This window comes from Tauraco erythrolophus, chromosome W, assembly GCF_009769465.1.
Source record: "Tauraco erythrolophus isolate bTauEry1 chromosome W, bTauEry1.pri, whole genome shotgun sequence".
In the NCBI taxonomy this organism is placed as follows: domain Eukaryota; kingdom Metazoa; phylum Chordata; class Aves; order Musophagiformes; family Musophagidae; genus Tauraco; species Tauraco erythrolophus.
Window position 1 is genome coordinate 6,913,620 of NC_141497.1, and position 27,497 is coordinate 6,941,116.

Consider the following 27,497-nt stretch of genomic DNA (forward strand, 5'->3'; position numbering starts at 1 on the left):
TAAATCTCCCCTCTTTCAGTTTAAATCCATTGCCCCTTGTCCTGTCACTACACGCCCTTGTAAAAAGTCCCTCCCCAGCTTTCCTGTAGGCCCCCTTTAGGTACTGGAAGGCTGCTATAAGATCACACCGGAGCCTTCTCCAGGCTGAACAGCCCCAACTCTCTCAGCCTGTCTTCATAGCAGAGGTGCTCCAGCCCTCTGATAATCTTCATGGCCCTCCTCTGGACTCACTCCAGCAGCTCCAAGTCCTTCTTGTGTTGGGGACTCCAGAGCTGAACACAGTATTCCAGGTGGGGTCTCACAAGAGCAGAGTAGAGGGGCAGAATCACCTTCCTCGACCTGCTGGCCACACTTCTTTTGATGCAACCCAGGATACGATTTGCTTTCTGGGCTGCCAGTGCACGTTGCCGGCTCTTGTTGAGCTCCTCATCAACCAGCGCTCCCAAGTCCTTCTCCTCAGGGCTGCTCTCAATCCATTCTCCGCCCAGCCTGTACTTGTGCTTGGGATTGCCCCGACCCACGTGCAGGACCTTGCACTTGGCCTTGCTGAACTTCATGAGGTTCTCACAGGCCCACCTCTCCAGCCTGTCAAGGTCCCTCTGGATGGCATCTCCTCCCTCCAGCGTGTCCACAACACCTCACAGCTTGGTGTCGTCTGCAAACTTGCTGAGGGTGCACTCGATCCCACAGTCCATGTTGCTGACAAAGATGTTAAATAGCACTGGCCCCAGTACTGACACCTGAGGAACACCACTCGTCACTGGCCTCCACTTGGACATTGAACTGTTGACCCCAGCTCTTTGAGTGCGACCATCCAGCCAATTCCTTATCCACCAAGTGGTCCATCTGTCAAATCCATGTCTCTCCAGTTTAGAGACAAGGATGTCGTGCAGGACAGTATCAAATGCTTTGGACAAGTCCAGGTAGACGATGTCAGTTGCTCTTCCCCTATCTATCTGTCGTGGGTTTAGTTCCCGGATTGGCCTAAACCACGACAGTCTTTTTTGGCGCCCAACGTGGGGCCAAGGAATTCAAGATAAGGATAGAGATTGGGAGAGGTAATGGGCAAAACATGGACTCCACAGTGGTGAAGACAGAAGGACCTTGGGAAACTTAGATTGTTGTGTCTGGTGAAGGGACAAGGGGTGGATTGTTTGGGAAATCTGCGTTCTTATTATGCAACTGAAGTTGTGCCTAAATAGGGAATTCGCAGAGGCGAGGGGTGGAATGTGATGGTTTGATGTGGGGGGGGGGTTCTGGTGACAGGAGGGGGGATTTGCTCCCTGTGACCTCCCCGGTTCAGACTCCCATCCCCCTCTGGGTTTGATCCAATCGGCGCCTCTGCGAATTTCCTTATTTAAACTGGGACAAAGGAACCGGAAAAGTGCACCTTTGCCAAGGAGCGAGGAGAGGGGAGGAGGGTGCTTTCTTGGCTCCCGGCTGGGTGGCGGCCCGCGCTGGGCCAGCGCCACCCGCTGAGTATGGTGGTAGTGGAGCCGCTTGGGGAACTTGAGGAGAGCCCCGCTCCCGGGTTGCCCACCGGGCCGAGTTCACCCAGAGTGGACTGAGATCTGAGAGAAACGGCTACACAGACACCAGGTCAGTGAAGATGGAACGGAACGAGTTGTGCCAGAGCTGAGTTTCCCCTGCAACGGGTGGTGAGATGGCAGGCAGCCCCCTGCAGCCAGGACAGTCTCCGTGGAGCAGAGACCCACTCGCAGCCCATGGAGAAGCCACGTTGGAGAGGAGGTGCCTGGGCCTGAGGATGGTCATGAAGCATGGGACGCATGACAAGACAGAGACGCATCTAGAGTCTGTGGGACAACCCACGCCAGAGAGAGTGGCAACAACTCCCTAAGAATCCGAGACTGTGGTAAAAGCCCGCACCGGAGCAATCCGATGGGGAAGGATTGCATCCTGCGGGTAGGACTCACGCTGGAGAAGTTTGTGGATTTTCCTCTTGAGTAGGGGATCCACTGGAGCAAGGGAAAATGGTGTAAGGACTCCTTCTCCTTTAAGAAAGGAGCGGCAGTAACAACACGGGATGAACTGACCTGCACTCCCCCATTCCCTGCCCCCTGCGCTGCTGGGGGAGGAGGTAGAGCTGGGAAGAAAAGGAAAGGGGGGTGGGGAGGTGTTGTTTTTACGATCTGGCCTTGTTTTCTTTTTATCCTCTCAAGTAACTGCTTTTGCTTGTCTTTATTCTTTTAAGTAACTGTTAATAAATTGTTTTGCTTTAAGAAAGCCGAGTCTGTTTTGCCCGGGACCATGGTTGGTGGGTGCTCCCTCTGTTCTTATCTCCACCCTCAGTTCTTTTGTTACATTGTTTCTCTTCTCCACTTTACTGGAGAAGGAGTGAGAGAGCGACTGTGTAGGGTTTAGTTGCCGGATTGGCCTAAACCACAACACCATCAGTGCTGTAACCTCATCATAGAAGGACACCAAATGAGGTAGGATTTACCCTTATTGAAGCCATGTTGGCTGTCACCATTCACTTCCTTGTTTTCCATGTGCCTTAGCATAGTTGCCAGGAGGATCTGCTCCATGGTCTTGCCAGGCACAGAAGTGAGACTGACTGGCCTGTAGTTCCCCAAGTCTTCCTTTTTCCCTTTTTAAAGATGGGGGCTATGTTTCCCCTTTTCCAGTCATTGGGAACTTCACCAGATTGCCATGACTTCTGAAATATGATGGATAGTGGCTTAGCAACTTCATCTGCCAGTTCCCTCAGGACCTGTGGATGCACCTCATCAGGTCCCATGGACTGCTAGGAGAAATCCCATGGGACAGAGTACTGGAAGGTAAAGGGGCCCAAGATAGTTGGTTAGCCTTCAAGGACCTCTTCTTCCGAGCTCATGACCTGTGCATCCCAACAGGTAGGAAGTCAAGAAAGGGTACCAAGAGACCTGTATGGTTAAATGGGGAACTGTTGGGCAAACTCAAGTTGAAAAAGAGAGTGTACAGATCATGGAAGGAGGGGCAGGCCACTTGGGAGGAATATAGGTCTGCTGTCAGAGGATGTAGGGAGGCAACTAGGAAAGCTAAGACCTCCTTGGAATTAAACCTTGCAAGAAAGGTCAAGGACAACAGAAAGGGCTTCTTCAAATACATTGCAGATCAAACTAACACTAGAGGCAATGTAGGCCCACTGGTGAATGAGGAGGGTGCCCTGGTGACAGAGGATAAGAAGAAGGCAGAGTTACTGAATGCCTTCTTTGCCTCAGTCTATACTGCTGGAGGCTATCCTGATGAGCCCCGGAACCCTGAGACTCCTGAGGAAGTCAGGATAGAGGAGGAGTCTACCCTGGTTGATGAGGACTTGGTTAGGGACCAGTTAAGCAACCTGGCCATCCATAAATCGATGGGTCTTGATGGGATGCACCCGCGGGTGCTGAGGGAGCTGGCGGATGTCATTGCCAGGCCACTCGCCATCATCTTTGCTACATCGTGGGGAACGAGAGAGGTGCCTGAGGACTGGAGGAAAGCAAATGTCACTCCGGTCTTCGAAAAGGGCAAGAAGGAAGACCCGGGTAACTATAGACTGGTCAGCCTCACCTCCATCCCTGGAAAGATAATGGAACAACTTATCCTTGGTGCTGTCTCTAGGCATATCAAGGATAAGAGGGTCATTAGGGGCAGTCAACATGGCTTCACTAAGGGGAAGTGTCGTGGGTTAGGCCGATCCAGCAACTAAACTCCACACAGCTCTCCCACTCCAGTAAAATGGAGAGGAGAAAAATATAATAAAAGAGAGAATTTGGAGAGGGTCCAGAGGAGGACCACGACGATGATAAGAGGGCTGGAGCACCTTTCCTATGAGGACAGGCTGAAAGAGTTGGGGCTGTTCAGCCTGGAGAAGAGGAGGCTCCGGGGTGACCTTATAGCGGTCTTCCAGTACCTCAAGGGGGCCTACAAGAAAGATGAGGAGAGGCTGTTCAGGAGGGCCTGTTGTGATAGGACAAGGGGTAATGGTTTTAAAATAGAGGGAAGTAGATTCAGATTGGATATTAGGAAAAAATTTTTTACCATGAGAGTTGTAGAACACTGGAACAGGTTGCCCAGAGAGGTGGTAGATGCTCCATCCCTGGAGACGTTCAAGGCCAGGTTGGACGAGGCCCTGAGCAACCTGATCTAGTTGGAGATATCCCTGTTCCTTGCAGGGGGGTTGGACTAGATGACCTTTGAAGGTCCCTTCCAGCCCTAACCATTCTATGATTCTATGATAATAAAAGAGCTGAGGGTCGAGACAAGAACAGAGGGGCACCCACCAACCATGGTCCCGGGCAAAAGAGACTGTTTTCTTAAAGCAAAACAGTTTATTAACAGCTACCTAAAGTGAAAAGCAAACAAAAAACAGTTACTTGAGAGGATAACAAGAAAACAAGGCCAAATCTTAAAAACACCACCACCACCCCCCTTTGTCTTTTCTTCCCGGCTCTACCTTCTCCCCCCAGCGGCGCAGGGGGGCAGGGAATGGGGGAGTGCAGGTCAGTTCACTCCATGTTGTTACTGCCGCTTCTCTTAAAGGAGAAGGAGTCCTTACATCATTGTCCCTTGATCCAGTGGATCCCCTACTCACGAGGAAAATCCACAGACTTCTCCAGGGTGACTGCAGGATGCAATCCTTACCCCATCGGACTGCTCCAGGTGCGGGCTTTACCACAGTCTCGGATTCTTAGGGAGTTGTTGCCACTCGCTCTGGCGTGGGTCGTCATATCAACCTTAAATGCGTCTCCATACAGACTTTAAATGCGTAAATGCGCCTCGACCTGTGCCCATAATTCACAATAGTCTCAGGCTCAGGCATCTCCTTTAAACAAAACACCTTCCCATCGGCGAGGGTTGTCCCATGGACTTTAGATGCGTACCGTACTCAGACTCTGGCATCTCTTCTCCAACGTGGATTCTCCACGGGCTGCGAGTGGGTCTCTGCTTGCTCCACCGAGGACTGCCTTTTGGCTACAGGGAGGCCGCCTTTGGCTACTTGCCACTGGTTGCAGGGGGACTCAGCTGCGGCACATGTTGTCCCGTTCCATCTTCACTGACCTGGTGTCGGTGTGGCTGTTTCTTTCAGATCTCAGTCCTCTCTCGGTGAACTTGGCCCAGTGGGCACCCCGGGACCGGAGCTCTCCCCGAGTTCCCCAGGCGGCTCCTCCGTGGCCATTCTCAGTGGGTGGCACCGGCCAGGTTCTTTAGATGGTCTCAAACCTGATCTTCTCCTACAATGGGCGGTTCTTCATTCTCCCAGTCCCTGCCTTTGCCTTCTGTGACTTGGGCTGTGCAGATGGAGCTCTTGCCAGTGAAGACTGAGGCAAAGAAGTAATTGAGAACCTCAGCCTTCTCCATATCCCGGGTAGCCAGGTCCCCCGTTTCCTTCCGGAGAGCGCCTACATTTTCCCTAGATCTCTTTTTATCACTGACATATCTATAGAAGTTTTTCTGGCTGCCCTTGATGTCCCTGGCCAGATTTAACTCTATCAGGGCTTTAGCTTTCCTAACCTGATCTCTCATTGCTCGGACAATTTCTTTGTATTCTTCCCAGGCTACCTGTCGATGCTTCCATCCTCTGTAGGCCTTCTTTTTGTGTCCAAGTTGGTCCAGGAGCTCCTTGTTGATCCATGCGGGTCTCCTGGTGTTCCTACCTGACTTTCTCTTTGTTGGGATGCACTGCTGCTGAGCTTGGAGGAGGTGATCCTTGAATATTAACCAGTTTTCTTGGGCCCTTCTTCCCTCCAGGGCTTCATCCCATTGTACTCTAGCGAGGAGATCCCTGAAGAGGCCAAAGTCTGCTCTCCTGAAATCCAGGGTAGTGAGCTTGCTGTGCACCCTCCTTGTCTCCCTAAGAATCTTGAACTCCACCATTTCATGATCACTGCAGCCAAGGCTGCCCTTGAGCATCATGTTTCCCACCAGCCCTTCTTTGTTGGTGAGAACAAGGTCCAGCAAAGCACCTCTCCACGTTGGTTCCTCTATCACTTGGAGAAGGAAGTTATCATCCATGCATTCCAGGAACCTCCTGGATTGCCTATGCCCTGCTGTGTTGTCCTTCCAACAGATATCGGGGTGGTTGAATTCCCCCATGAGGACCAGGACCAGGGCTCATGAACGTGAGGCTGCTTCTGTCTGTCTGTAGAGGGCCTCTTCTACTTGGTCTTCCTGGTCAGGTGGCCTCTAGCAGACCCCGACTACTATGTCCCCTGTCCCTGCCCTCCCTTTAATCCTGACCCATAATCTCTCAGACAGCTCCTCATCCATTCCCAGGTGCAGCTCCATGCACTCCAGATGGTCACTGACATAGAGGGCAACCCCTCCTCCTCTTCTCTCCTGCCTGTCCTTTCTAAAGACCCTGTATCCTTCCATTCTGACACTCCAGTCAAAGGATTCATCCCACCACATCTCCGTGATGCCAATAAGATCATATTCCAACAGGCGCGCACACACTTCTAACTCCTCTTGCTTATTCCCCATGCTGCGTGCATTAGCGTAGAGGCATTTAAGTTGGACCCCGGATGAATCTGACTTCCTGGCTGGACTGGCTGGAATTCCTTTCTGCTGCTCTTCAGGTGCTCTCAGCTTGTCTTGATCAATCTTGATATTACCCCCCTCCCCCTTCGAATCTAGTTTAAAGCCCTGTGAATGAGCCCCGCTGGCTGTTGTGCACAGACCCTCATTCCCCTTTGAGAAAGGCAAGTCCCATCTGGTGCCAGTAAGTCTGGTGCTCCATGGCCCATCCCATTGTCAAAAAAGCCGAAATTGTGGAATTGTGGCGATGACACCAGCCACGGAGCCACATATTAATGGACTGGACACATCTGCTTCTTCCAGTGTCACTGCCCACAACTGGAAGGAGAGAAGAAAAGATAACCTGTGCCCCAGATCCTCTTACCAGCTGTCCCAGGGCCCTGAAATCTCTCTTGATCGACCATGGACTCCATGTTTCAGCTTCATCACTACCCATGTGGAAGAGCAATAATGGGTAGTAGTCCAAGGGCCATACCAGGCCAGGAAGTTTCCCAGTGATGTCCTTAACCCGGGCACCAGGGAGGCAGCAGACTTCCCTCAGAGCAGGGTCAGCCCGGCATATTGGACCTTCTCTCCCCCTCAGATGGGAGTCGCCTATAACTACTACCCTTCTTTTCTTCCCTGTGGAGGCAGTCTTGATACAGAGGGTAGTCCTCTCTGCCCCTGGTGACACCTCCAGTGCAGATGGACCATCAGCCACATCATCCGTCGATGGGCCTTCCACCTCCAGAGCCTCATACCTGTTGTGCAGGGGCACCTGGGGAGGCGAGGTGGGCAAGGAGCGGGGGGGTCGCCTGTTGCCCCGAGCATGGACTTGCTTCCATTCCTGGGTTACATTTGAGCTATTCTCTTCTGCCTTGTGGGGTGAGGAACCAGAATCCCCTTTGTCTTGGGGTTTGTTTTTTGGCTCTTCCTGGTTTTGCTTCAGGTCAGGCAGTGCCTGACACCACTGATCTCTCTCTCCCTCTCTCGGACTCCCTGATGCTCCTCAACCTTTCTACTTCCTCCCGCAGCTCTGCAACCATGCTGAGCAGATCATCCACCTGGTCCCACCTCACACAGTTGTTCTCACCACTTACCATGGAGAGGCTCAGGCACTCCCTGCAGCCTGAGACCTGCACAAGTGCGTGTTTTCGTGGGAGCTCTGTCTGCACTCCCACATCCCTCCTGCTGAGTGCAGAGCACTTCATCTTCTGCCAGGTGGTCACCATAGCTGAGCCCCTTCTGAGAGGGTGACGGCCACCAACTAAACTCACCTCTAGAGCAGGCAGCCCGACTGACTGACTGTGCCCTTCCCCTGGGCCCTTCCTCACAAACTTCTGTGTATCGTGCCGTGCCCTGACTGACATGCCACGCCTTGTTTGCCCGCTCTGGTTGCCAATCAAAAGTCAGAGTAGGATAATGAGAAACAAAATCTAAATCTTAAAACACCTTCCCCCTACCCCTCCCTTCTTCCTGGGCTTAACTTCTGATTTTATCTTCCTCCTCCTCCCTCAAGCAGCATGGGGGGCCAGGGAATGGGGGTTGTGGTCAGTTCATCACACGTTGTCTCTGCTGCTCCTTCCTCCTCACATTCTTCCTCTGCTCCACAAAGGAGTCCAACCCATGGGAGCCAGTCCTCCATGAACTGCTCCAGTGTGGGTCCTTTCAATGAGGTGCAGTCCTTCAGGAACAGGCTGCTCCAGCATGGATTCCCTGCAGGTGTCATAAGTCCTGCTAGCAAACCTACTCCAGTGTGGGCTCTCCTCTCTCCATGGGTCCACGTGTCCTGCCAGGAGCCTGCTCCAGCACAGGCTCTCCATGGGGTCACAGCCTCCCTTCAGGGCACATCCACCTGCTCCAGCATGGGGTCCTCCATGGACTGCAAGTGGACAGCCTGCCTCTCCATGGTGTTCACCATGGACTGCAGGGCAATCTCTGTTCCAGCACCTGGAGTACCTTCTCCCTCTCCTCCTTCACTGATCTTGGTGTCTGCGCAGTTGTTTCTCCCACATAGTCTCACTCCTCTCTCCCAGCTGCTGTTGCACAGCATTTTTTTTTCTCCCCTTCTTAAATGTATTAACACAGAGGCACCACTACCACTGTCGCTAATTGGCTCAGCCTTGGTCAGCAGCGGGTCCGTCTTGGAGCCAAATGGCATTGGCTCTATTAGACATAGGGGAAGCTTCTGGCATCTTCTCACAGAAGCCACCCCTGTAGCCCCCCACCCTGCTACCAAAACCTTGCCACGCAAACCCAATACATAGGTGTCCTGGTTTTAGCTGGGACAGTTAGCTCTTCTTTTTAGCAGCTAGGAGAGCTCCATGTTTTGGTTTTACTCAGAGGCTCGCTCTGAGAAGAATGTTGATAGCAAGTTGATGTTTGTGGTTGGACGTGAGACTCCAAGGACTTTTCAGTGTGCCGGAGTGCAGAAGCATGGCGGGATAAAGGGGGAGCATAGCTGGGACAAGGGGGCCACAATTCCCCTTGTGATTTGTGGTGAAACTTAAGATTGAGGCCAAACTGGCCAATTAGTATTCCATATCATGCAGCGTCATGCCCAGTATAAAAGTGAGGGTCAGCCGGAAAGAAGGGCTTTTGCGCTTTGGCTCTTTCGCCGCTTTTGCTCTTTTGCACTTGCTGCGCTTTTGCTCTATTGCTTTTTTTTTTTTTTTTCCCCTCTCTCTCCCAGTACTCCCACTCTTGGAGTACTCTCTCTCTCTGCCCCTCTCTATTTCGGGGCCTTGCGTTCGTCTGGGATTGCAGCTTCGGGACGAGACGGGCTTCGCATATGAGGGGGTGGTGAGCATCTACACTGTGTATTAAATCATCTGTATTAAATTGTTCTTATCTCAACCCACGGGTATCCCATTTATCCTTTAATTCTCTCCCTCATCCCTGGGGCTGGGGGAGGGTGAGTCAACGACTGCGGGGGGAGCGATTTGGTTGCCAGAGTGGCCTAACCCACAACAATAGGGAGAAATCTAAGACAGTGATAAGATCATCAGTGAAGCAAATGAGGAAATAGGTTGCTTGTAACCAGGAGTCCTTTCTTCTACTTAAATGTTCATTAAACGTACTGAGCAGGTATTTATCTGTAGAATATCTGATTGTAAGGGTGTATTTCATTAGGAAGATTCTCTGTTCTCCTACCCTAACAGATAGTCAGGTCTAGGATGGCTGATAACCTTTATCTTAGATGGATCTAATGGCAATGTATATTGCTGAGGAACTCAAGACCACACTTGGTTTCCATATTTCTCTGGTGTAAAAATACTGATGGTGCATGGAGCACCAAGGTATTGATGCTTTTGAAAAGTTGCTCTCTCAAATAATAAATTCAAGGACTGACTCCTGATCTCTACTGTGGTTTAAAAATGGAGTATGGACTTACTAACCTAAGATAAGAGAAACTAACTTAAACGTTGTTAGTTCTGTGCTGTGAGAAACTGTGAGGAAAATGTCTGGGTTTACATGTAGAGGACATGGACTCCTGCTGCATGTAACTTCTAACAAATAAAATGAAAGCGTTATGTGTAGTATGAATAAACAAGTAAGATTTACTTTTTCATTGAAGTGGAAAGTGTTTCTTCACGTATATTAAACTTACCCAAAGTTTTCATTCTTTACCCTCCACTCTGGTAGAGTTGATATGTTAACTTACAAACTTGCATTACTTACCAGACATATAGATGAGAGGATTAATTGCTGTTTGCTGTGAGAACTATCCGGATAAATAAACTTATTTTGAGCAAATTAAGTTAAATGTTTTGGGGTGTTGTTTTTTTTTTTTGAACTCTTGAAATCCAGAGAATTTTTTGTAACATTGATCTAACACCAGAGTTGAAAACTTACTGAGAATTTGTTTAGAAATGAATGTTTCATGAGAAACTCTGTATCAAGTTATGTTTGTCTTATTTTGTTCCTTCTTAGTTTAAATTTTTCCACACGGATTCTGCATGTGTTCATTACTAACTTTGTGACTCTTCAGCAAAATAAATTGACAGTGTTTTAAGTCTTGGATTTTCAAAATCTTATGTTTATCAAACTGAAATACTGATTTAAGTCTTGTTGAACTTCTTACAATTCCTATCTTTGGTGTGTAAAACTCGAAGAGATCATTCTCCAGACAGATATGTATATATCAAATAATTTTGGCATGTGAGGAGTAGATAGGTTCCCTTTTTCATTTTGAAATGATGATATACAAGGTGTTGATATCTAGAGCAAGAGGTGTGAATTTCAAAGTCTGACTGTGAAAGGCTGTCCACTCAGGCAACTAAACTCCACACAGCCGCTCACTCACCCTCCCCCACCCCCTGGGGATGAGGAAAGGAATTAAAGGAGAAAAGGGAAAGAGACCCGTGGGTTGAGATAAGAACAATTTAATAATAACAGTAAAAGTAAAAATAATAACGATAATAATACATACAAGCAAATGATGCACAGTGTAATTGCTCGCCACCTGGTGACCAACGCCTGTCCTGTTCTGGCAAACAACCCTGAAATAGATAAGTCCTGACACTACAATCCTGGATGAGCGAGAGGCCTGAAAAGAGAATGAGAGGAGAGAGAGTGCACGCCGAGAGCCCGAGAGTAAAGGCCCTTCTTTCTGGTCAACCCTCATCTACATACTGGGCATGACGCTGCATGATGTGGAATACTAATTGGCCAGTTTGGCCTCAATCCTAAGTCTAAGTACAAATCATAAGGAGAGTCGTGGACCCCCTGTCCCGGCTATGCTCCCCCCTACCCTATTGTGCTCCTGCACGCTGGCAAGAACACGGCAGCTGAAAAGTCCTTGAGGCCTCAGTGCCAACTATAAACATCAGTGCGCTGTCAGCGTTCTTCTCAGAGCAAGTCTCAGACTAAAACCAAAACACAGAGCTCTTCTAGCTGCTAAAAAAAGAAAAACTGTCTCAGCTGAAATCAGCTACTCAGAATAAGGGTTATACAGAAAAATAGGGAAGAGTGAAACTTATAAAATAGTGTCTCTTTTCTAGCAACTTTTTTCCCCAAATAGCTTGGGGAGAGGAGATGTTCTAGCCTTAGCAGGTCAAAGATAGTTTAGCTTGTAAGTAATTCTAATTTTGTGAGTTTCATAATATGGTGTAACTTGTGGTTTGTTGTTTTTTTAATATTGGTTGTCGAAACAAACTCAGTAAGACACTTCACATCCCCATTTTTTGTATTACTTTAAGTATGGATCTAGTTAAGATGGTGAAGAACCAAAAAGCTGAATTTGACAGGCTAATAAAGTCAAATTTAGGCATAAGTGTTAAAAGACTTGATTTACTTTCTTTGTTAAACACTAGTACATTTCCAAACAAGTAAACTAGAATTGTATGATATGTATCATAGATTCATTTAGAAAACTGCAAAGCAAACTTTAAACAGCTCAATTCTGATTTGCAGTTAATAAGGGTGCTTTAGAATATTGTTGTGAAAAAAAAAAAACACCTTGAAATTTTCACAAAATGCTTGTTAACCATGTAAAACGTGGGTAGGGGGTTTCACCAAACCTAAAAAAAAAAATAATAAAAATTGACTGTTACTTTATGCATGAAGTATTAAAGTCATTAATTAAAAGTGCATAATTAAAAGTGCACCCTCAGCAAGTTTGCTGATGACGCCAAGCTGTGTGGTGTGGTGGACACACTGGAGGGAAGGGATGCCTTCCAGAGGGACCTTAAACCTTAACAGGCTGGAGAGGTGGGCCTGTGAGAACCTCATGAAGTTCAACAAGGCCAAATGCAAGGTCCTGCATGTGGGTCGGGGCAATCCCAAGCACAAGTACAGGCTGGGCGGAAAATGGATTGAGAGCAGCACGGAGGAAAAGAACTTGAGGGTGCTGGTGGATGAGAAGCTCAACATGAGCCAGCAATGTGCATTGGCAGCCCAGAAAGCCAACCGTATCCTGGGCTGCATCAAAAGCAGGTCGAGGAAGGTGATTCTGCCCCTCTACTCTGCTCTTGTGAGATCCCACCTGGAATACTGTGTTCAGCTCTGGGGTCCCCAACACAAGAAGGACATGGAGCTGCTGGAGCGAGTCCAGAGGAGGGCCATGAAGATGATCCGACGGCTGGAGCACCTCTGCTATGAAGATAGGCTGAGAGAGTTGGGGCTGTTCAGCCTGGAGAAGGCTCCGGTGTGATCTTACAGCAGCCTTCCAGTACCTAAAGGGGGCCTACAGGAAAGCTGGGGAGGGACTTTTTACAAGGGTGTGTAGTGACAGGACAAGGGGCAATGGATTTAAACTGAAAGAGGGGAGATTTCGATTAGATCTAAGGAAGAAATTTTTTACATTGAGGGTGGTGAGGCACTGGAACAGGTTGTCCAGAGTTGTGGCTGCCTCATCCCTGGAAACATTCAAGGCCAGGTTGGATGAGGCTTTGAGCAACCTGATTTAGTGGAGGGTTTCCCTGCCCATGGCAAGGAGGTTGGAACTAGATGATCTTTGAGGTCCCTTCCAAACCAAACCATTCTATGATTCTGTGGTTACTAATACATTCAGAGAGGTGGTGCCCAAGGTACAGGCATGACGCCAATGCCGCATGCAGATACCAGCTTAACCTCGTGGCCAGTGGTGTTATCATATCATAAGTCGATATTACACAGAACAGCAAAATGAGAGCCCTGATCCCTCTCCCAGAGGTGATAAACAGCACTGCAGGGAATACTTAGAGCATATAAGGATTTACATAACACAACCATGTGAACAACCAAAACAACGTTATGACCAGCAACTATTTAACTAATACAATAAATGCATGTAACAAATTTGGTTTAACGTGCTCTAGTCGGATCTGTCATTATCCCAACCCTTCGTGCCCCACATTGAGTGCCAAAAGGAACTGTCATGGTTTAGCTCAGTTGGCAGTTAAGTTACCATGTGGCTACTCGCTCACTCCTTCCTCCTCTATGGGAATAAGAGGAGAATGGGAAGAAAAAGGTAAAAACTCATGGATTGGGATAAGGACAGTTTAATAGGACAGTACAAAGAGAGAAGGGATAATAACAACAGTAATACTAATGAAAGAACAATACAAAGTGAGTGATACAATTGCTCACCACCTGCAACCCAATGCCCAGCCTGCTCTGTATCTGCGATGCCCCTCCCCCAGCTAGCTCCTCAATATATATACTGAACGTGACTTCATGTGGTTTGGAATATCCCCCTGGCTAGTTTGGGTCAGCTGTCCTAGCTGTGTCCCCTCCCAGCTTCCTGTGAAAATTAGCTCTATCCCCGCCAAACCCAGGACATCTTAAAATTGCTTGTCTGAGTAAGCAAGTATAGCCGGGGCTGCTCAGCTGATATGTACTACTTGCCCTGATGTAATGTTATGATGCTCATAATGAATCTTGTAGATGTTGTGGAGAAGCCATGCTTTTAGGGAAAGATTAGATGGATTGCTCAAGTTATTAGTCCTTTACTGGAAATAACAAAAGTTTATTTCTTTAAAATTGAATCAAATATACTCTTTCAGGGAGGAAAACTAAGGTTGGGTATGTCTTGCACATTCCATTATTTTAGCACTGATATAGAATCATAGAATCATATCATATCATCAGGAACTCTTAATACATATGATATTGCTTGTCATTTAATGTTACTAAATTTGCTAAGTGCACTTATTGCTGGACATTGTATATTTCCTGCAAGAAGACTTTAGGGGAAAGCCAGTGAATCAGCAGTTTTAGTTGACTTCATAAGCATATGCTGCAGCAAAATTTAATACTGTCATTTCCAAACTGTTGAAACTTCCCTTTCAGGAAAGAAAAAATTAGTTCTTTGTTGCCTGGACTTTTACTAGTACAGTGTGCAGTTAAGGCGCAAGTTCTTGCAGAAAGTGTTCTTATGGTTTGTACAAAACACAGTGGTGCTGTAATGAAACAAGACAGTTTAGTTAATAGAAAACTGAGTTAGAATAGGTTACTAAACTGTTTGTTTTATCAGTAGTGCACTATTCTCTAGCTCATGCTTATTGCAAGGAGGTTTTTGTATTGGTACGTAGCACTGCACTGGCATCCTTTATCTTGTTCAAACTTTTTACCTCTCTGGAAAGAAATAAGAACAAAAAAGGTGACCCACAGATTAATGCACAACCTAAGGATGGCCAACAGTATTTGCAATCCTGTATAAAATGGGTGATAATGCCTGTCTTCAAATTCTGGAGCATTTTAGAATCTAAATGCTTTGGTTTGCTTGCTTCTGATGCACTAGAAAGCAGTCTTTTGTGAGCTGTTTTTTTTCTACCAATTCCAAGGTTTTCCTTTAAGGTTTTGAATAGGTCAGCTGACTGTAGAGACCTGTGCTGTGCTTGAAGTTGTTTTTGCTGTTGAATTGCACAGCAAAAGTGTTGGCTTTCAGCAAATAAAAGTAGTCTGATTCTTTTCGCATGAACGAGTAATGATAGTGTGTGAGGTGTTTTTATACTGGCAGATTAAGTTGAATTTAATATTTTTACTGATAAGTTTACTGATACTGTGTGTAATGTCAGATAACAATTTTAATTATCAAGGATTAGATTCCTGAAACTTGCATTGCATGAAACAACGTGCAATTTTGCAACATTGCATGAAACAACATGCGATTACAAGCACCTAAGCACCTACAACCACCTTACTTAAACTTAAGCGTTATGAATGGAATAAATAACTTATTTCAAATGAAATGTCTCTGTATCACTACTGCATGACTTCTTATGGATTTGGAAGTGTTTCAACAGAAGTTTGTTTCTTCTGATGCTTCTCAAAGTGCATATGCATACAGGGAAAACTAGTTTGGTGAGAAACTACTTAATGCATACTCTGTACCTGAAGAAATCCTATGCCTATTCATCTAGCTGGTTGTCCTGGTTTTAGCTGGGACAGAGCTAGCTCTTCTTTTTAGCAGCTAGAAGAGCTCCGTGTTTTGGTTTTACTCAGAGGCTCGCTCTGAGAAGAATGCTGATAGCAAGCTGATGTTTATAGTTGGCACTGAGATCTCAAGGACTTTTCAGCTTGTCGTGTTCTTGCCAGTGTGCAGGAGCACAACAGGATAGGGGGGGAGCATGGCTGGGACAGGGGGTCCACGGCTCTCCTTACGATTTGTACTTGGATTTAGGATTGAGGGCCAAACTGGCCAATTAGTATTCCATATCATGCAGCGTCATGCCCAGTATAAAAGTGAGGGTCAGCCGGAAAGAAGGGCTTTTGCCCTTCTGGGACTCTCACTTTTGGACTCTCGGGGTATTCTCTCTCTCTCGCTCTCTGTCTCGGGGCCTCCCATTCATCCGGGATTGCGGTATCGGGACTTATCTGTTTCGAGATTGCAGCTTCGGGACGAGATGGGCCTCGATCAAGGGGTGGTGAGCAATTACACCGTACATCACTCGTTTGTATATATTTATCCTTGTACATATCCGTACATATATATATATTGGTAGCAGTAGTAGTAAATTGTTATTATCTCAACCCACGGGTCTCTTCTTTTTCTTCTTTGATCCTCTCCCTCATCCCTGGGGGTGGGGGAGTGAGCGACTGTGTAGGGTTTGGTTGCCGGAGCGGCCTAACCCACGACACTGGTATATAAAACTCCTTTTCATGATGAGGTCTGTGTTTTACAGCTGCAGACTAATGGCAGAGCAGTTGAATGTGAAGAAAAGTCTTCTACTTGGACATGGTACTTGAAACAAAGGTGTGCAGTTTTCTGTCACATATTAAGCTGTCCGGGTTTTGAATGGGACAGTTAGTTTTTCTTTTTAGAAGCCAGAAGAGCTCTGTGTTTTGGTTCAAGTCTGAGACTTGCTCTGAGAAGAACGCTGACAGTGCACTGATGTTTATAGTTGGCACTGAGGCCTCAAGGACTTTTCAGCTGCCGTGTTCTCGCCAGTGTGCAGGAGCACAACAGGATAGGGGGGAGCATAGCTGGGACAGAGGGCCCACTAGTCCTCTTATGATTTTGTGCTCGGTTTATGTGAAGAGGTTTTGGTAGTAGGTGAGGGGCTGCACCCCCTGTAACTTCCCAGGCTCCAAAACTGGTCGGACTGATCTCTGGCCAGGTTGGACCCCCCATCCCCTCAGGCCAGGGCCGAGCTATCAGCGCCTCTGTGAATGCCCTATTTAAGACGGGGACAAAGGAGCCCGAAATGTGGTTTGGACCTGCAGTGAGGAGCGGGCGGGGGCCATTCGACTGGAGATGGCCACGGCGGCACAGCTTGGGAGAGCTCTGAAGCGCCCCGCTGCCAGGGTGCCCGCTGGGTGGAGTTCATCCTGCCGGGACTGCCAAGGTTCGTTGGGCCCAGCACGGCTGGAGTAGAAAGAAGACTGATATATGAAATATGGCACTAATCATTCTTATCCAGCTGGACTGAGTTGAGATAATGAACTACTAATTAACCACTCAACTCAAGGTACCTATCCTGCCCACAAGAGGCAGGCCATTTCCTCCTGGCTGCGGAAGATGCAACAGCGTCCCTGGTGCTGCAGCCCAGGCTGGTGAGCAACAACTGGTGACCCCGACGTGATACATCGATGAGACCCTGGGAAGCCCTGGGAAGCCCCGACTCCCTCGCCGAGCCGAGAGCCCTGGCTGCAAAGGAGCCCGAGCCAAAAGAGCCGGAGCTGGGAGCTCGAGCGAGAGTCCTTCGGAGAAGAAGGTAAAGCCGCAAGCCCCGACGTGGTATTCGCGGGAGGGAAGCGTGCTGGAATTGGATGAATGGGCCGGGTCTCTGCTCACCTTAAAGCCTTTGTGAAAACAAAAAAATTGGAAAACAAAAAGGGGGAATTATGGCACCAATCATTCTTATCCAGCTGGACTGAGTTGAGATAATGAACTACTAATTAACTACTCAACTCAAGGTACCTATCCTGCCCACAAGAGGCAGGCCATTTCCTCCTGGCTGTGGAAGATGCAACAGCGTCCCTGGTGCCGCAGCCCAGGCTGGTGAGCAACAACGAAAGAAACAGCCACACAGACACCGGGTCACTGAAGGTGGAGCGGGAGGAGGTGCCGTAGCTGGGATTCCCTTGCAACCAGTGGCAAGACGGCAGCAGCCCCCCTGCAGCCGTGACAGACTCGGTGAGGCAGAGACCCACTTGCAGCACATGGAGAAACCCACGCTGGAGCAGAGATGCCTGAGCCTGAAGGAGGTCGTAGAGAATTGGACTCACGACGAAGTAGACATGCATCTGAAGTCTGTGGAAAAACTCATACTGGATTGGGTGGCAGCTCCTTAAGAAGCTGTGACTATGTGGATAAGAAGACCGCACTGGAGCAATCTGGTGGATAAGGATTGCATCCTGCGGGAAGGACTCTCATTGGAGAAGTCTCTTTGAAGAAGAAAAACTTTGGCCTAGGAGAGCAGACTTTGGCCTCTTCAGGGATCTCCTCGCTAGAGTACAATGGGATGAAGCCCTGAAGGGAAGAGGGGCACGAGAAAGCTGGCTAATATTCAAGGATCACCTCCTCCAAGCTCAGGAGCGGTGCATCCCAACAAAGAGAAAGTCTGGTAGAAACACCAGGAGGCCTGCATGGATGAACAAGGAGCTCCTAGACCAACTCAGGCACAAAAAGAAGGCCTATAGAGGGTGGAAGCAAGGACAGGTAACCTGGGAAGAATACAGAGAAATTGTCCAAGCAAGCAGAGATCAGGTTAGGAAAGCCAAAGCCCTGATAGAGTTAAATCTGGCCAGGGACATCAAGGGCAACAAGAAAAACTTCTATAGATATGTCAGTGATAAAAAGAGATCTAGGGAAAATGTAGGCCCTCTCTGGAAGGAAATGGGGGACCCGGCTACCCGGGATATGGAGAAGGCTGAGGTTCTCAACGACTTCTTTGCCTCAGTCTTCACTGGCAAGAGCTCCAGCTGCACAGCCCAAGCCACAGAAGGCAAAGGCAGGGACTGGGAGAATGAGGAACCGCCCACTGTAGGAGAAGATCAGGTTTGAGACCTTCTAAAGAACCTGAAGGTGGACAAGTCCATGAGACCAGACGAGGTGCATCCGCGGGTCCTGAGGGAGCTGGCAGATGAAGTTGCTAAGCCATTATCCATCATATTTGAGAAGTCGTGGCAGTCTGGTGAAGTTCCCAATGACTGGAAAAGGGAAAAAAAGAAGACCCAGGGAACTACGGGCCAGTCAGTCTCACCTCTGTGCCCAGCAAGATCATGGAGCAGATCCTCCTGGCGACTATGCTAAGGCACATAGAAAATGAGGAGGTAATTGGTGACAGCCAACATGGCTTCACTAAGGGCAAATCCTGCCTGACTAATTTGGTGGCCTTCTATGATGGGGTTACAGCATTGATGGATAGGGGAAGAGCAACTGACATCATCTACCTGGACTTGTCCAAAGCATTTGATACTGTCCCACATGACATCCTTGTCTCTGAATTGGAAAGACATGGTTTTGATGGATGTACCACTCGGTGGATAAGGAATTGGCTGAATGGTCGCACTCAAAGAGTTGTGGTCAACGGTTCAATGTCCAAGTGGAGGCCAGTGACGAGTGGTGTTCCTCAGGGGTCAGTACTGGGGCCGGTGCTATGTAACATCTTTGTTGGTTGCGATGGCTGAATGCACGGACTCCGTAGATGTGATAGCAGAGACACCTTTATTATTATTTTACAGGCATCTTTTATAGATCATCACTCTAGCCACGATGTGTCCACGTGCCCCTTACCCAGCTGTGATTGGTTACAAACAATAGTGCACGCACCTATTTTAACTTTACTATTGGCTATGCCTAAAAAGGCACTATTTTCCATCTACTAAACTAAACATCATTTTCTCACACACTCTGTATCATCTTCCCATACTCCCCATGTCAGCTTCTCACACTCCCTACACCAGCTGCTCACACTCCCTTTTCTCTTTTATCCTCTTTATCGGTGTTTTCCAGCTTCATCAATAACACAGGCTTAAATCATCAAGGTCAGGCCCCAACTGTAACTGTGTGTATGATTCCACAATTCCCCTTTTTTGTTTTTCTGTGACCATTACTTGATGAACCGTACTCTGTACCATCCGTTGGAAGCATGACAATAGGCAGGGGATGATTATTACTATGCATAAAAGGACTACTAGCAATATAATGCCTGCTTTTGCTAAAGATTTTAACCAACCTGAAATTCCCCAATTCTTGAACAAGCTACCCAACCAATCTTGATGAACCTGAAATTCATTCACCTGATCTTTCAATTTCTGTATTGTCTCATGAATTGATTCTGAGTGATCAGACAATTTTATACAACACATTCCTTCTAGTATCTCACAACCATGCCCTTGCATCAGCAATAAAAAATCTATGGCGGCTCGATTTTTCAGTGTAGCGTGTCTAACAGAATCTACATCAGTTAAGAGCATTGATAAAGTGGAAGCTGTAGCATTAGTCTGTTTCGCAAGCCAACAACCTAATTTATTCAGTGTAGTTAACGCCCGTGCCACTCCAACTCCTGGTGCAAGTATTGAAGCTGCAATGATTTTTGCTGGATTCCAAAATTCAGCTCCAGAATTGCACTGGCTATTAAAAGCATGTATACTTCGCTTATTTCGGGTGTGTCTATGACTTAGGATCATGGTGGTATTAGGTAAATACATTCCTAAAGTTCCCATAGTACAAGGACCTCCCCTTATATGCGAAGGAATACCTTGCCAAGCTCTATCCCCACATATTAAGAACGATCCTTGTGGCAGGTGTAATGGTGCACTAGCAGATTTGGAGATAGTGCGACTGGTAATATTGCACCATGCAGCCGCACTCCAATACAAATCTGTGGTGACATTTACACTAACTACCCCTGTTTGATCTGATCCTGAGTAGTTAAAGTATAGGCAGTAATCCATTTTTACTGATCCTAGGAGCTCTAGCTCTTGCGGCTCTGATCCAAGCAAGGGTAGGTGTTTAACCCATTTATCCCAGTTATTGTGCCATGAGGAACATAATTTGCTGCTTGTGCCGCCTGGCATGGTGTTGATACATAACGACTTTACCTTATCTGTAGGCAATCCGATTAGGCAAGTGCGGAAAGGGTTACCTGCTGAGGATATTGACAAGCAGATAGTGTCCTGACCTATGGCATTAGCCATTGTCACCCATATGTTCCTTCTCTGTGAAACTGAGACCCATATGGCTCCAGCTGTAGAGCATATTTCTAAGATAATTATTCCCGGCAATAGATAATAAACATTCATTGTCGCCTTCAGCCAAGTTCTCCTCTCACTGTATCTTAGTTCTTTCCCAATTAATCTCAAGCCCTGTCCCACAGATCAAACAAGCAACCCAATCTCCCACTCGTCCTTCCAGTCCCAAACTTTCTGGTCCGTGATATTCCCAGTCCAATGCCGGTGGTGCTATGTTCCAGATGATTATTCCAAATCACAGGGTCGTTGGCATCCACTAGACTCTTCCGTGTCTATCCTGACGTTGTCCGAGGTGGTCTCATCATTGCGGTTCAAGGCTGGTCACACGCACCTCGCAGGGACCCACTTAACGCCGTTATCTGTGGAAACACAAGCATATCCTCGACCCCAGGTTAATAACTCAAATGGTCCCTCCCATCTTTGTGTTAATAATGATTTTACCCATACTTTTGCTCGTTTACCTTCTTCCCCTTTCTTTGGGAGAGAGTGAAAATGTCTTACAATAGGAGGATCTGCATCACGATCGTGCAAATTTAGGTAATTCAAGGTGTACATAGCTTTGTTAAGCCTGTTTTGTGGGGGCTCATCCTGCATTCCCCCTTTTTGTTTTTCTAGCATGGTTTTGAGAATCGTATGAGCACGTTCTACTATTGCTTGGCCTTGGGGCAAATGTGGTATTCCAGTGATATGGGTGATTCCCCAACGATGGAAAAATTGGTGCACTGTTTGACTTACATAAGCGGGGCCATTGTCTGTCTTGATTTCCTGCGGCACCCTCAACGCTGCAAACGCACTGACAAAATGTCGTGTGACATCACGGGATTTCTCTCCTGTGCATGCTGTGGCCCATATTGCATGAGAATAGGTATCAATAGAAACGTGTACATATTTTTGTCGGCTGAATTGTGGGACATGGGTAACATCCGCTTGCCAAAGCTGTAATGCATGTAACCCTCTAGGATTAACTCCTGTATGCCTAATGGTAGCAAATGGCTGACAGTCTGCGCACATCTGTAGGATTTGCCGTGCCTCAGATCATGACAGGTGAAATTGGCGTCGTAAGGCCTTTGCTGATTGGTGGTAAAAAGCATGGGAAGTTGTTGCCTGTTGTATTCTGTCAGGCACCGGGGATGACCAAATTGGCAGAGTGAGCCTATCAGCTCGTGCGTTACCTTCTGCAATAAAACCTGGCAAGTTAGCGTGACTCCATACGTGCATGATATAGAAATCATTAATTCTATGATTGACTTCCCACAGCAGTGCCTTAAAGAGAAAAAACAATTGTTCGTTATTAACTTCCTTTAATCAAGCATATTCGATACGTTGAACAACCCCGCAGACGTATTGAGAGTCAGTGATTAAGTTGAACGATGTTTCCCATTTTTTGAATACTGCAGCCACAGCTGATTACAATTTGTGGTGAACCTTTAACAATTTGCACCTCCTCATGCCAATCGTTATTGTCTTTCCATACTATAGCGGCCTTCCCTGTTTTTCCGGACCCATCTGTAAATACTGTGATTCCGTCAACTGGCGTAGGACGACACCGAGGTTGAAGCTGTAAAGGAAGGTCTTGTAAGACGCTTAACAATTTGCATGAAGGGTAATGGATAGACACTTGCCCTGTGAAACCCAAAAAGGCATTCTGTAGCGCGACACTATTCGCTAAACACCACTCTAATTGTTCTTGTGTGAGTGGAATTCTGATACAGGCCGGCTCTCTACCTAGTATTTGTACAATTCCTTTTCTGCTTTTACATATGACCATAGCAATCATTTCGGTTCTTGTTACAATGGTTTTTGTTGGCTGATGTGACAGAAATACCCATTCCAGTAGGATCAGAGGATCACTCTGTTGTTCCTCGTCCCACTGTGCTATTATACCTAAGAGTCGTTTCACATTATTAATGACCATTAATGTAACCTTTAAATTTTCTTTTTGTCTATGAGCTTGCCGAGATTGAATTGCTAATTCTACCTGGGTCAGAGCTTTTTGCGCTTCCAGCGTTAGCTGTCGGGGTGAATTTAAGCTAGGCTCTCCCTTTAGGAAATCAAAAAGAGGAGAGAGTTGAGTATTATCAATGCCTAGTAAGGGGCGAACCCAATTTATGGTACCCAACAACCTTTGAAGGTCATTTAGGGTTTGTATTTTTGTATTCAGGGTGATTTGTTGAGGTTGCACAGTTGACATAGAAATTTTTCACCCCAAATATTTCCAAGGTTGCTCCTTTTGAACCTTTTCTGGAGCGATCTGTAGCCCATACGCAGAAAGCGCTGCTCTTGTTTCCTCAGTCACCCTTGCCAATAAATCAGGTGACTGACCAGCCAATAGGATATCATCCATGTAATGATAGATCAACATTTGTGGAAATTTAAGCCCGATTCCTGAGAGGGCTCGTGCCACACACATTTGGCAGATAGTGGGACTGTTTTTCATACCCTGTGGCAGTGCAACCCAATGATATCGCTTCATGGGTTCACTCTGATTGATTGACGGGATGGAAAAGGCAAATTTTGGCCCATCCTTCTCTGCAAGAGGGATGGTAAAGAAACAATCTTTTAAATCTAATACAATAATTGGCCAATTAGCTGGAATCATAGTGGGAGAAGGGAGTCCAGGTTGGAGGGCTCCCATATCTTCCATTACTGCATTTACCTGCCACAGGTCATGTAACAGTCACCACTTTCCATTTTTCTTTTTTATTACAAATACAAGTGTGTTCCATGGACTAGTGGTTGGCACAATATGCCCTTGTTGTAATTGTTCATTAACCAATTCATGCAGCAAGCAGAGCTTTTCACATGTAAGGGGCCACTGATCCACCCAGACAGGTTTATCTGTTAGCCATGTAATAGAAACGGTGGGCCGCGCTTCAGTGACTCCTATGAAAAATGCTGAGTTCCAATGGTGACCCCCCAAGAGGCCAACACATCTCTTCCCCACAGAATGAGTGGAACCCCCACTACATAGGGGCATATTGTGGAGACCTGTCCCTCGGGGCCCACCACTTGAATCAAGTTAACACTCTGGTATGATGTTGTGGTACCCCCAATACCCGAAAGGCTAGAGGCCACCGGTTGTATTGGCCATGATGAAGGCCATTTCGCTGAGGAAATAACTGTGACATCAGCACCAGTATCTATCAGTCCTGTCATTGTGACAGCAGTAGGTTTGCCCTCAGCATTATGTACAGTACATGTTAATTTAGGTCGCTGTACTGTCACAAGTTGTGTCCATAGTACCGCAGGACCTGTAGATCCAAAACTCCCAGTCCCCCTTGTTCTTTTTTCTATATTTAGGGGCTGACCCTGGAAGGGTATTAATTGGGCTATTCAGGCTCCTGCGGGTATAACAATAGGTGGAGAAGGAGTCCAAACCATAGCCTGAATTTGTCCTACAAAATCTGCATCTATTATTCCAGGTAACACAAATAAACCTTGTACAGTTGTACTTGATCGTCCCAGTAATAGAGCGCTTAATCCGTGGCCCACAGGCCCTTTTGCGTCCACTGGGATCTTATGTACTGTAGTATCCGTTATTGTTGTTTCACTGAGGGTGGCCACATCCGTTCCTGCGCTGTCGGTGGTTTGTGCTCTGAGGTGACTGCATCCACTTGGTGAATGTGTCGGGGCACTTGTGTCTGCACGCGCCCGCGACTCGCGTTCTTTCCGAAGTCTCCCGGCAGCAATCTCCCTTCTAGACTATACTTTGAGCAACATTGTCTGACATAGTGGCGACCCTTCCTACATCTCGAGCAAACTCCCAGACTTTGAGGGTGTCTCGGTTTGAAAAGATAGGGGTCTGCTAAGGAAGGCAGGAGCCTCCCTTGAAATGGAAAATGTAAACCCCCTCCCTCCGAATTACTAAAATTTTGAAATTAAGGGGCTCTCAGGCAAAGATATGGGAGTAGGAATAACAGTTCTTTACTGGGAAGATTAAAGAGAAGGGAAAACAACAACAACAACCCCAAATGCAATAGTACACAAAAAGAAAAACCCCACTGACAGAGCCAGAATACGACCTGACACCCTGCTGGTCAGGGTGCTGGCAGCAGTCCGATCAAATGGTGGTTGCAGTCCTCCTGGAACGGCAGACGTGGCTCCGCTGAAGCAGCAATCCTGCAGAAGGGCGTGGGCCTCCTCCGAAGGTCCGGCGTTGCTGTGGATAGACCTGGTCTTCCTCCGGGAACCCGGCGGAGAAGAAAAAAAAAAAAACGCTCCTCTGCAGTGTCAACGCCGACCGACCCAGGCCTCCCAGGTCTGGGAGGAAGGCACGCAGCAAACCTCGAGTGGCTGCTCTGTCCCAACTAGTCAACCAGCAGCGAGAAGTGCCCGTCTCCCCCCGGTGACTGCCAGAGCCCGACCGCCGCCGCTGCCGCCGCTTTCCAGTGCGCGGGCGCAGTCGCGAGGCGCCCCCTCCCCTCCTGGCTGGAGCATCTCACATGGGGCTGATGTTATTCTGTGAGTCTGGCTGCAGATCCTTGATTGCCCATCAAACAGAGATGGCTCCTGGAGGGAGTTATCCGTGAGTCATGCGGCAAGGCATTGATGGGCCCATTAACAGAAGATAGTCTGGGAGGAGGAGGCAAGGAAAACACTGCCCCACCTGGTCTCAACAGCTCATGAAGACGGTGATAGAATACATACTTTTGGGCACATTTTACATCGTAACCTAGGACAGAGGGATTTTAGGACAATCCCGCTTAAGGTGACGAGGCTGTCCGCACCTATAACAAATGTGATTTACCCTCACAGCTGCAAAAGCAGCTGCCATTGATTCCATTTTATATTGAACTGTCCCCACCTTCTGACAAGCCTCCATCATTTCAACAATATTAGGATTCCTAAGGGGTTGTAATACACGTTTGCAATCTGGATTTGCATTTTCTACTGCTAATTTCATGAATAACGCGTCTCTTGCTGCCTCATTCTCTACTTGCTTTTCTATGGCTTCCTTTAGTTTATCTATAAAAAGCATATACGGTTCATTAGCTCCTTGTCGGATGGACGTAAAGGAATTTACAACTTTTCCCATATCAGGAGTTTTCAGTATAGCTTGGTATGCTAGCTGACAGGATTGGGCTAGAATAGCTGGATTAAGGCGTGCCTGCATCTGTGGAGTATGTACAGGCGTTTCTCCCATTAACTGAGGGATGCCCGCACCCCTCAGTGGGTCATTGTCCTGTCTCTCAAAGTTCTCTAGCACCTTTATTTCGCAGGCAGAACGCCAGTGAGATTCAAACATCACCTTTTGTGTGGGTGTAAATATGAGCGCTGCGATCTGTTTGATGTCAAAAGGAGTAAGTTCATAGTTAAACATTACCGATTGCAGCAACCCTTGAGTTGCTGCAATCGGTAATGTTTAACTGGAGAGGAAGGACCATAATCCAATACACTTTTTCTTAACTCTTTCACTAGCCCAAACTCTAATCCCCTGTAATCAGCACGCCCATCAGGAGTTCTGATGACCGGGCAAGCAAGACGCTGTGCCAGGTCATGGTCTCCCTCCTTTTCCGCCTGCTCCTTGAGTTTTTGCCAGTGACGGCAAGGATCTGGACCGTCCGTCTCGGTCTGCGGTATCACAGCTTTCGCCAAGTCTGTGAAGGAGAGAATTATAGAGGTAGAGGGAGTGAGCACCGTGGCAGAAGGAAGGGAGGAGGCGGGGAGGGGGTTGTAGAAGCAGAAACAGGGATGAGGGACGCCGATGGTGGTGATGGTGGTGGTGGCAAGTCACGCCCGCCCGCTGTAGCGCCTGCCGTAGTAGGTGACACGGGATTTACCACTGCAGCCAGCGACACTGGTGACATGGGATTAGCAGCAACATTCACAGCTGTGGCAGCATTTACGACTGTAGCTGGTGACGCAGAACTAGCAACATCATTTACGGCTGTGGCTGGCAACGCAGCGTTAGCGGCAACATTTACGGCTTCCGCTGGTAGCACGGGACTAGTGGCAACGTCAGCGGCTGCTGCCGGTGCAGGATTAGTGATCACGGTTGTCGCTGGTGACGGGGAATTAGTGACAGTATTAGCAGCTGCCGCCGGCGCCATAGGATCGGTGACAGTATTTACGGCCGCCGCTGACGCCTCAGGATCGGTAGCGGCATTTACGGCTGCTACTGTGGCGCGGTCCGCTTTAAGCTCTTGTAGCGAGTCCAAGACCGCACGCCAGGTTGGAAATAAGCCGGTCACTGCCGAATCCCCGTTTGTCGCGGCATCAAACAGTACTTGTCCCGCCTCCCGCCAAGGGTCAATATTAAAAATTTCTCTTGAATCTTTGAACACTCCCTTTCCTTTCAACCATGTAAGCAGCAAACGCAATTGTGTCTTGTCAACAGCTGCACCCCGTCTCTTAAGGATTTTCATAAAAATTTTAACAATTGATTTCTCTTCGGCCAATATAGACGACCCCATCGTCCCTGGCTGCTCACCTGTATCCTTCAGGTGTCACTGGTCCAGACTCTTCAGTTCTCGTACCCCGCTGTTAATTTCGGTCTGGGCCGCTCGGCTCTCCCTGCCGCCTCCTCCGCCAATTCGTTCAGCCAGGTGCTGCCGCCGATCGCTCACACACCGCGACTCCAAAGCCCGTCAGTCGATTTGAATATCAGGTCCCTGTTCGGGCGCCATTTGCGACGGCTGAACGCACGGACTCCGTAGATGTGATAGCAGAGACACCTTTATTATTATTTTACAGGCAGCTTTTATAGATCATCACTCCAGCCACGATGTGTCCACGTGCCCCTTACCCAGCTGTGATTGGTTACAAACAATAGTGCACGCACCTATTTTAACTTTACTATTGGCTATGCCTAAAAAGGCACTATTTTCCATCTGCTAAACTAAACATCATTTTCTCACACACTCTGTATCATCTTC

At 47.7% G+C, this 27,497-nt stretch overlaps 3 protein-coding genes across 5 annotated transcripts in view; 1 reads left to right on the forward strand and 2 right to left on the reverse strand.

Moving 5' to 3' along the window:
• The window catches only part of LOC147526187 (ceramide transfer protein-like), a 146,490-nt gene that overhangs the window by 13,753 nt on the left and 105,240 nt on the right, over nucleotides 1-27,497 (forward strand). The window lies entirely within an intron of this gene.
• Nucleotides 19,108-20,325, reverse strand: LOC147526189 (syncytin-2-like). The gene has a single exon (XM_086630297.1). It carries the CDS (start codon nucleotides 20,323-20,325, stop codon nucleotides 19,387-19,389), a length of 939 nt encoding a protein of 312 aa, XP_086486423.1. The 3' UTR covers nucleotides 19,108-19,386.
• The window catches only part of LOC147526190 (endogenous retrovirus group K member 8 Gag polyprotein-like), a 52,095-nt gene continuing 49,723 nt past the window's right edge, over nucleotides 25,126-27,497 (reverse strand). The window contains exons 3-4 of the mRNA XM_086630298.1: nucleotides 25,990-26,179; nucleotides 25,126-25,903 (exon numbers count right to left, since the gene is read on the reverse strand). Of these exons, the coding sequence (XP_086486424.1) occupies nucleotides 25,295-25,903; nucleotides 25,990-26,179 (799 nt within the window). The 3' untranslated portion in view covers nucleotides 25,126-25,294. The remainder of the gene's footprint in view (nucleotides 25,904-25,989; nucleotides 26,180-27,497) is intronic.

Bases quoted from the DNA above. Each gene is read 5' to 3' on its own strand.
- LOC147526189 (XM_086630297.1), bottom strand. From the start codon at position 20,325: ATGGATTACTGCCTATACTTTAACTACTCAGGATCAGATCAAACAGGG.